Source organism: Fulmarus glacialis, unplaced genomic scaffold (assembly GCF_000690835.1).
Source record: "Fulmarus glacialis isolate BGI_N327 unplaced genomic scaffold, ASM69083v1 scaffold27841, whole genome shotgun sequence".
Lineage (NCBI taxonomy): Eukaryota > Metazoa > Chordata > Aves > Procellariiformes > Procellariidae > Fulmarus > Fulmarus glacialis.
This window is the reverse complement of record NW_009192564.1, coordinates 248-10,432: the sequence shown is the minus strand read 5'-3', so window position 1 is coordinate 10,432 and position 10,185 is coordinate 248. Positions and strand designations below refer to the sequence as shown.

General features: G+C 45.3%; 1 protein-coding gene across 3 annotated transcripts; it reads right to left on the bottom strand.

Annotated features, from left to right (window-relative positions):
* Window positions 1-4,273: 4,273 nt before the first annotated feature.
* On the bottom strand, window positions 4,274-9,750 carry RPS3 (ribosomal protein S3). Of its 3 annotated transcripts, none has more exons than XM_009587130.1 (6): window positions 9,623-9,750; window positions 9,274-9,367; window positions 7,948-8,042; window positions 6,886-7,073; window positions 5,397-5,593; window positions 4,274-4,346 (listed from the first exon to the last, which is right to left on the bottom strand). In XM_009587130.1, the coding sequence occupies exons 4-5, from the start codon at window positions 7,043-7,045 to the stop codon at window positions 5,400-5,402; spliced, it is 354 nt and encodes a 117-aa protein (XP_009585425.1). In that variant the 5' UTR covers window positions 7,046-7,073; window positions 7,948-8,042; window positions 9,274-9,367; window positions 9,623-9,750; the 3' UTR covers window positions 4,274-4,346; window positions 5,397-5,399. The 3 variants fall into 3 exon arrangements, with proteins under 3 accessions (XP_009585425.1, XP_009585424.1, XP_009585426.1); XM_009587129.1 differs by having other exon boundaries at window positions 4,277-4,346; window positions 5,397-5,590; window positions 6,882-7,073; window positions 9,623-9,749; XM_009587131.1 differs by having other exon boundaries at window positions 4,282-4,346; window positions 5,393-5,593; window positions 9,623-9,749.
* Window positions 9,751-10,185: the final 435 nt, after the last annotated feature.

The window sequence follows — 10,185 nt, the reverse complement described above, 5'->3', positions numbered from 1 at the left end:
AACACTCTTGCATGACAGAAATGGCTGTGCTCCACCCCTCTGGGGATCACCAAGGGGGCTCTTGGGCCAACATCTGGAATTAAACATCCTGTACCGGGCCAACAGAGGAACTCCACTTCTCTCGGTGCTTCTGCATCAGCACATAGGGCTGGGAAGGAGACAGTTACCACTGTGAAGGTTCTCCCAATTATGACCAGGGCTGGTATCTATCAGCTCTCGTAGCAGGACAGGGGACTCCTGCTGGCTTCTCATGGGGAGGTGGATCACTTTCTTGTTTAAATAAAAGCTTTAGAGCTGCCATTACCTGACTTCCTAAGGATCCTTTTCTGAAGCTCCTCTCATCCATGATACTTTAACTCCCTGTTGGCTGACCTGGATAAGGGCACACTGAAAAACAAATGTATTTATAGTTATACTCGTATTTATGTCTGGTAATTAGCAAGTTTCACAGCCTGCTCCAGCCTAGACTTGGAGGCTATTGCTATCTTCTTCTCTTTAAGGGATATCATCAAATTAATGCTACTTAAAGAAGTAACTAAATGATCCCATGAGCATTGAAGCACATGTCAGGTAAGCCTTGCTACGCACTGAGAGACATCTCAAAGCCATGTAATGACAGGATTACTGAAATGAGAGAAATCTGTGCATCACAATCTAAGTGCCAGTTACTTGAAACCAGCAAGGACAGCGACTGCATTGCTTTTCTTTGTTTTCATTTCCCTGCCAATGTGCTTGCTGTCAGGTTGCTACACAGAAGCCCAATACTGCATTTTTTCAGACCGTACACAGGACTATTTCCACTTATTTACTAAGTTACAACTACAAAGTCTATTATAAGGTATTTCCTACAGGCAAAAATACAGCAGCTTGCGCCCCCAAGTTTGACCCAACCATGCCTTCTCCAGGTTTGCGAGGTTACACAACTGCAGAAAAGCTCGTCTGCCCTAATTCCTGTCCAAGCCAACCAGAATGGGAGATCTTGTCCCTACTCTCTTCCCAGATCATACTCCCAGGTGCTTTCCCCAGCGCGTTGGGAGGTAGGAGGCAATCCACAAGGATGTACCAGAATGCACAGGAAGCCTAAAGCCCAATGTGTATGCTAGACACTACCCAGCGAGTCGGCGCACTGAAACCCACACGCTGTAGCACGTTATGGAGGATGGGGGGGGGTGGGTAAAAGGGGTGGGCAAGGCAAGAACACACTGTGGGATATTGTGAATAATTTGCATCGTGTGGATGCAGGCGTCTGATGGCTTTTATTGTCTGTTCTTGTACCACACAATGACAGTTGTATAATTTTGCAATAAAACTTTTTCAATGAACCTCTGGCAGCCACAGTCACTTGCAGGGTTTGGGTGGAGGCAAAATACTCTTAAAAGAGCTTAGAGAGGTTCCTTGCCATCCTTAAATCCAATACATCTTTCTTAATCTCGTAATTATGGGCCAAAGTTACACTTAATACACAAGAACACGTGAATTCCCATGACATCTGTGTCACGGGAAGGGAACACTATTAGCAGATTGGCTTTTCACTTTAACATTTTTCTCCTGAAGCTGCAAGTATCCAGCATCTTTAATGCTTCACAGTAAGAGGACCTACTGCCCTCCCCTGCTCTGACATTTAACAGCAGCAAATGGCTCAGTTAAAAAGAAAATATGGCAGCGTAGGAATAAAACTGAGCTGTTAGCCACAGGGACCAGCCATCCTGACCCTACAACCTAAAGCTTCTCTAGCTGGGATGCAGATGAGATAAATAGAGGGAAAAGAACCACAAGAACCTGCACCATTGTTGCGGGCATACAGCCACATCTTGGAAAATCCAGCAGTGTCAGACCCTGCTGGCCCATGTCCTTCCACTGCTGGAAATGGATTAACCTGCTGTCCATTCAAGCATGCAACCTTCTGCCACTCAGACAGAAGCAAAACTAAAGCCAGACATTTCCCCTTTTCCCTGTACCAAGATAGCACATATCTGGGATGGGCAGGCACACACAACCGCATGGAGCTCCTCACAGACTGAAAAAGCACCATATGCTTGCCAGATCAGTCTTTCACTGCAGAAGATTACAGCAGCCACCTCCAGCACTAACCGTGGCAGCCCAGGAACACCATCAGCCTGGAATAGCAATATTGCAAGGAAGTTAAAAGCTTTCCAGAGCTCCTGAGCTCATCCTACCCCCAGCTCGTCTTGCAAGCACGTTTAAATACTCATGTTTTTCATCCTAGGGAAGACAGCACCCTCAAGACACAGGGAACTGAACGAGGCACCTATCTCTGCTTCTTCAAACAGCTCGCGGTGGTGGTATACTCCAACCAATGCACGCTAGAAAGGTACTCAGTTCACGCACGCAAACCTTGACCATTATGGGATAATCCTTGATGTTCTCCTCAACTTCTCACAACATGATGGCTCTAGCAAGAAGAGAGGTACAGCAATGCCACTCTGAAACACGCTACTTGCACACCTTTTGATCTTACACACGAGCAACTAAACAACTCTTGATTCTACCAGTGATCCACACTGTGAGATTAATAGGCGGATAGACCAGGTTGGAGGGCTCTAAGCCAGAAAGAAACTGAGTGATCTCCGGGAAAGCCAGCCCTCACTGCAGGACTGCAGGAGAAATTTCCAGCTGATTGTCATCTAGTATATAAGGACTTTTAAGAATTTAGACACAACATGCAAGCCCTTGCACTGTGTATCACCCTTCTACTGCTTCAGACTTTTCAGCTTTCACACACTCCCTGCTCCTACAAAGTAACAAAGCTGGTCCAATTTTTTTTTTCCCCAAAATTCAAATTCACATTTAAAAAAAATTGAAAAATTAATGTTGGTATTACGTACTCTAACACTTAACGTGTAATAACATTTTTAAAGCTTTCCACTGAAAGATGTGCACATAAACCTGGAAACAGACTCATTCTCTGAGGCACATCTGTCTCTGACAGACTTAACCAGCTTCCCAGCCAGCACCCTGCCAGGCCGGGTTTCCAGGCGGTCTGCCAGGGAAGCTGGGAACAGGAAGGCTGAGGCTCACACATCCACACACGCTGGCAGACAGACCAGTTCCTGACACCGTCAGTTTGAAATTCCAGTTCATAACTCACCTGCCTAGCTCCTGCAGAGAAGCTCCTGAAAATGGAAATCTGGATGTAAAAGCTATTCCTAAGCAGCGAATTTTGCAGATTTGTACAATTTTTGTTAACGCAACAAACACGTTCTGAATTTCTCGAAATCTGAATAAAACGAAGCCTTGATCCTGCACACACAATCTCCTACGATGTGCATAACAGTCTCTTCCCGCTACTGCACTGGACTTTGAAAAACACACTGGGAAAGGAGCTGACAGAACTAGAATCTCTGCCTGAATCTTAACCAAATGCTCAGTCTCACTGCTTCAGCCACAGGGCTTTAGCTTGACCGCAGCAGACAAGAAAAGCATCAAAAGTAATTCATACAGCAATGGAACAGAAGTGAAAACACATCCCTGCCTCCAGACTACGCATTTCAATAGCATAAGTAGCCTTGTCATCTATTACCGACTTCAGGATCTACCTCTATTACCCTACAGCTCATTAGAACCAGTTATTAACTCAGTGACAAATTAATAGACTGTCTACTCAAGCCTCAAAGGAAAACAAGTTTTTTCCCCAATCACTTAGAATATATCTCAAAGCTTAGGACAGAAGGTTTGAAATCCACAGTGTACACTTCCCCCCCAACTAATGTGTAAACACCTACTCAGAAGTTTGTCTCACCCCACATCTCCACTGCTAAGGTTACCTGACCCTAGCAGGAGCTATAATGTTCCTATACAGTCTATAGCCCTGAAAGTCACATAGTGAATGTCTTTTCAGTGACAAGGGAAATGGATGTACAGAGGTGAAAAAAGCATTTAGTAGAATATAGTAATACTTCAGTTGAAGCCAGAAAGGTATAAACTACTGCAACTGCTTTGGACATTGCTAAAAAAGGTCCCCCTTCTGGAAAGCTGGGAGAAAGGGACTGGTATGTAACTGAAGAGTTACCAATACTACTCCAGTTCGTGGGGTGTTATTCATGACCCTCGAAACACCGGATTGCTGCTCCAGCTCTACCTAGAAATCAGCATTTTGCCCCCACTTTGTATAGATCAGGATCTGGTAAGTTCACTCCAAGCTGGAAGAAGCTTCCACAAGCTGGAAGAAATGCAACGGAATTCCTTCCATACCAAAGGTGGGAGCAAGGCTTTCCTGGAATACATCTTGCAAAAAAAAAAGCACCTCCACAAACACTGTCTTTTGTGATTTTATTAAAGAGATGTTTTCAGGACAGTCAAGCTTCTGGTTGCAGATGTTACAAACCCTACAACAAAAAACAAAATACTGAGTGAGATGGTGGCAAACGATTTCCCATAACCATTCTCCTACCCAAAACGCTGAACAAACAAACGGGCTCCAAGAGTTCAAATTAAACAGCATCTCTCACTTCTTGCATTTTAGCCAGTGATCCCCCTTTTCCCCACAGAAGCAGATCTTGCTAGTCAGATTCCCGTTTCACTGTGGCCCTGCAAACTCCCTGAACTCTCTCCCTGTTTACACAAGGCCAGCTTCAGAGAACAACGCAGCCTGGTTTTCACTAGCAGCTAAGAAGTCTTCCGGAGGAGGCCTTAGGCCCTGTGCCTCCTGCTGCACCGATCAGAGAAAGTGAGCAAACTTTTTAAAAGCAGCAAGTTGCACATTTTCACTCGGGACAACCCAGAGCAGGTCTCAAGCAATTTCAAGCTATCAATTTCTGTCTTAGAAGCTACTCTTTCAGGGAGACAGGATTTCAAACCTCGATTATTTACTTATGAAACTAGCCTACACATTGTGCTCAATGTTATTGGCTTCTGAGTCTATCCCAAACTGGATCCCAGTATATTTACTGCATGAGGAATATATACCCTGTGCTGTCAACTGCACACTGGTAACAGGTGGTACAACCATGAGGAATATATACCCTGTGCTGTCAACCGCACACTGGTAGCAGGTGGTACAATGTGAAAACATCCAAGGCATTGAACCCTTCTCAGACAAATGCCTCTAAGTCACTCAAATTGTGATCCAAGGTCCCCAAATCCATGCTGCAGAACACAACACGAAACAGGGCACTTGGACAAGGATATTCCCTTTCAGACTCGTCATCTCATCTTCACTGAAGGGTGCGCTTAGCTGGTTTGCAGCGTGCCTTAAACCAAGCCCCCTTCATCCAGGGCAACACTCTAAACCCAACCCAGCTGATCACCTCACCTGGTACAGTGGAGCAGCTTTTTTTCCTCAGTATCCCAGCTACCTGACAGCTTTTCTGGTGACATGACATCTTTTCCACATGGATCCTCACCAAAGCTACCTCCCACCGCTCGCAGGCACTTACCCCTCAGGCAGTGGGAACCGGCTGAGGCATGGCTGGCTGTTCTGGTTTGCCACCTTTCTGCTCTGAAATGGGGGTGGTGGGCAAGATCTCTTCTTTGGGTTCCACAATGCTGACATGGTCTGGCAGCGGCTTTTTGGGGCCAATCTTTCCACTTGGGTCCCAGGGCAACATAATCTTTACTTTGATCCCCAGTACTCCTGTAAAGAGTGACAGGACAACACAGAAATGTTCATTCAACACAAAACAGCAAGCACACAGTCAGTAGTGACAAGCCCCAAGGTTACAAAATATGCTATCTGCATCAAAAAAATCTCCTGACAACACCGAAGATGCAACCCGGTAACACAAACGTGCTGTAACTTAAAAATCTAGTTACCATGAATTTACATCAGCGTGTTTACCTTTATGCAATTCATTGCCTTTGCTAACTGCAGCCTGGGACTATGATGAATATGTGCTATAACATTAAGTCATGCCATGGTTTTTAAATCCGGTCTTTCCCAGGATAACTCAGCTCTCTTTCTAAAGAAATTGCACTGGTTTTTTGCATCCCTTCTCAGACAAATGCCTCTAAATCATCCAATGAACAGGACAGCCTGCCCAAGGCAGCCTTAGCACAGCACCACAGAACATGGCACTGAACAGGCTGCAATGACACAAGGACATCCCTTCTGACTCGTCATCGTGTCATCACCGAAGGGAAGGTAGAGAATAGCTTTGTGGATGCTAGTATCCCTACATCAGGTGTTCTGCAATTAAGTAACCCAAAGTCAATTAAGATGCAAAAGTCACCTGTGTTTTACCAGGGGGAAGGATAAGTGTAAGCAGGCTTGGCTGGTTTAGCTGGGAAGACCTGACAGAGCACAGCAATGGGGGAAAACTGTCTGACACTTGCTTTTTCATGGGTCTTGTAGCACTCCTGTTCTGTCTGCCTACCCCTAGGACCCAAGAAAGCCAGAATCCAAACTGCCAACAGCTCAAACTCAGTCAATATGCGTTTCATTTGTAAGTTGTTCTGCTATCAACCTCAGGGGCCACAGGACACAAGTGAGAGTATCTGGAAAATCTAAAGCCACATTCTCAACTGGAAACATTTAATCCCCGCCACGAGAAAAGTGGATGACCTGGGATGACTACACAGAATTCTGCTGTCTGCTGAAGGCCCCTTCTCCATTTCCTATTCACGTAACACAAATGCAAATAAAGTTCTACTTCAGATGTAATTTGCAAACTCCACAGTGAGAGCTTAGTTGCAAAAGCTCAAGAAAACAACAGACTTCCAGAGTCAGAAGAACTAGTGGTAGCACAATTGAACCACTCTGCAAGACGAGTGGTGGATCAAAATCATGCGAGTTATCACCCCACAGGTGACAGAGGGAAGCCTCCAACCTGCAGGCACAGGACGCCAGGAGTTGAGATGTTCTAGCTCTGAAGCACTGAGAGAAGGAACCAACAGACCTGCAAAGGGATCTGCACCCCAGCCACTCACCCTGCCGGAGAAGGACGTGACGCACGGCTGTGTCGACGTAGTAATTCACCGGGTCTCCACTGTGGATCATCAAGCCATCCACAAACTTCATGGACTTGGCACGCTGACCTCTGAGTTTGCCAGACACAACCACCTCACAACCCTTGGCGCCGCTCTCCATGATGAAGCGGAGAACACCATAGCAGGCTCTGCAGGGAGAGAGCAGCAACAGCCACAGTGTTACTCCCACTCTGCCAAATCCACATGGCTCTGTGGAGGCATTTTACCCCAGTTCCAAGCACAGGCAAACACACTTCAACTTTTGTTTGTAAAAAGCCTTCCGAACGCACACCCGTGCAACCAAAGCTCTGTCAGTGCTACGCAAAGCAGCAAAAATTTTCACACAGTTTTAGCACTGTCAAACCCAGCCTAACAAAACTCTTGTGACTTATGGTCCTTGTGAGATAGTGGAAACAGCGACAAGCACACATTCTTTGTAACACAAAAGCAGCTCCACAGCTGAAGGTGGCCAACACACTCCCGTCAGGAGTGCAGCTCCCCATCCCTTCTCAGACAAATGCCTCTAAATCATTCAGTGAAAGAACCACACGCAGCATCACAGAACATGACACTGCAGAGGTACCGCAACAAGAGCCACCCGCTTCTGACTCGTCATCTTATCATCACCGAAGGGATCTGAGAAGCAAGGCCACTGTCACCTGAACTACAGTTCAACCAGAAGGCTTGAAATTGTGTTTCACTCCTCCACCCATTTATTCCCAAAGAAATAAAATGCAAGCTTTATGCACACCAGTCAGACAACCTGTAACTTGATCTACTCTAAGACTTCAACTTTTATGTCTGAAATACATTATCTTAGCAATTACTATCAAAAGTAACTGTGTACTAAACAAAAAGTTTCTATACAATAGAATTATCAAAAATATAAACTGCCCTCTCCCAGTGCAGCATTACTAGGTTAAATTTTCAAACTAAAGACAAGTTGGCAAGGAATTTTTTTGAAATGGTATTTGAATCCCACACTTCCTCACTGTGCCATCACATTCAACTTGCTCTACTCACCGACGCACTGCTAAACCTCCCAGAAGCTTGTACCGCAGGGACTCTGCCTGAGCAATTGCGCACAGACCTCTTGTGGCAACCTTCTCGGCATAGAGCTACAAAGGAAAAGAAGTAAACTCAGAAACAGGGCTGTGTTTCAAGATACTTTTAATTTAACAGAACACACGAGCTTCATACTACTCTATGCCCCATCCTCTACACCCAGTTCAGTTAGTCCCTCCACATTTACATGCAGAAGCTTTATCCTCAGACACTACACGCCCTTAACTCTTTCAGTGCCTGTCTCCTACTCCTGGCAGAGCTGAGACTCACTGATGACATTCCACTGAAAGTCAGGACACTATTAAAACATCCATGGCGCAGTCTCAAAGCTGCTTCATCTCATGGCGCTGCTTCAAACAGCCCCAAAACATTAGGTATCACTGGAGAGAGGTATCCAGACAATCACAAGAACTTCGCTTGAGACACAGTTTTTACAACACATCAGTTACGTAAGTCTGCTTAAGTATTAAAATCAAACCTAAGAAAAAGTTTGATTTTTGAAAGCTGGGAGAGTGAGATGTATTAAATCTAACACCTCCAAGAGACCAAAATCTGATACTTCAGAAGAAGCAGACATTCAAAATCATGCACACGATATTCCTAGAGCTGACAAATCACGATGCGCTCTGTGAGGGTTTATGCCATTCAGTATGTTTAAGCATTTGCTGGCGATAATCAGCAATCTTCACTGTATAATGTGATCCAGCAACACTGGCCAAGCAGGAATAAATGTGAGCATCACCGCAGACACACATTCCCCCGCCCCTAATTTGTTTTAGAGGAAAGTACTAGTAAGGGCACCAGATTTCAAACATTAAAAGATGGGAAATTACTGGTTTGTCACTTTACTGCCTATTTCATTACAGTATCATACTCAAAAATCTCAAAGATCCTTCTGCACCGAAACAGTTTCTTTATAAGGACAGAAGCATTATGAATTCAATGGTAACATACGAATACCAAACATTATGCTGTTAGACTAGCTTCTCATCTCAATATTGGGACAGCAACATTCTCTATAAAATATTTACAGGTAAGTTTAAAGAGTTTTACCTGCACCCTCCTTACTGGGAAATCACAGAAAACCAGCCGAAGTGACAGCACTCAAAATACCACAAACAGCAAAGCATTTTGTATTTCAGTGCATGAGTGTTTTGTAAGAACAGGTAAAACATGCCCCAAGTTATCTTCAAGTCAAACTGCCTTTCATCTGACACCATCCAGACAGTGCACAAAGCTAACTGCACAACCCACTTACTACTGTTTTAACCGAGACAGTTTTACCTCAACGCTTCCCTCAGGGAATCCAAACCTCTTCTGCACGACAGCCGTCAGCTCCCGGATGCGGCGCCCCTTCTCACCCAGAACGTTCTGAGTTCTGGAAAAAAAAAGTACAGTACAACTGAGAAAAGTGTTTCCAGGTCTGAGCCTGTAACCATCCCAAAGAGCTTCTAGACTGAGCATCTAACTTAGTTCAGGGGTTGCAACACTGCTGTATCACTAAAGATCTCTTCAGGATCTCTTTCCCAAGTAGCTTCCCGTAATAATATTTACCAGTTTAAGCTTCAGCCTGCAGCAGCATCCCTTACAGACTTGCACAGCACCTGTGAGCCAACAGCAGCATCTCAGTTACCTGGTGGCAAGTATGATAATCTCAGTCCTGGTTGGAGTGACCCGGACTTCTACTCCGGAGTACCCATCTTCAGCCAGTTCACGAGTCAGAAACTCATTCAGCTCAGCTTTGAAGATACCGTCGGCGACAAACTAAAAAACAAACAGACCAAGTCAAGCTCTCTTCAAGTGCTCAGCCTGAACATAAGATTTTCACATTCTTAGTTTGGGTGCAGTTCATCCCTGGCACCATCCTGCAGACTGGCATTCTCTCCCTCCACAAAGAGGAAGCAGCCGTGGAGAGAAATAAAAGCATCTCCCCTGAAGTTCGCAGAGACGATTCGCTTCTAGCAGGAGCCTACACCACTGCCTCATCCACACCTCATGCTGAAGACTGAAATCATAGCTCGCTGCTATGTCGTGCGGTAGTACTTTGATTCAGTGTAAATTTACATAAAATAATTAAAGGGGTCACAACCCTTTACCAGGCGCCTGCTGCTAGGGCTCCCACTTCCACCCTGACAGCGCACAGGCCCCTAGCCTGCCTTCCTCCCTCTCCAAGGCAGGCAAAGCCCTGCACCCTCC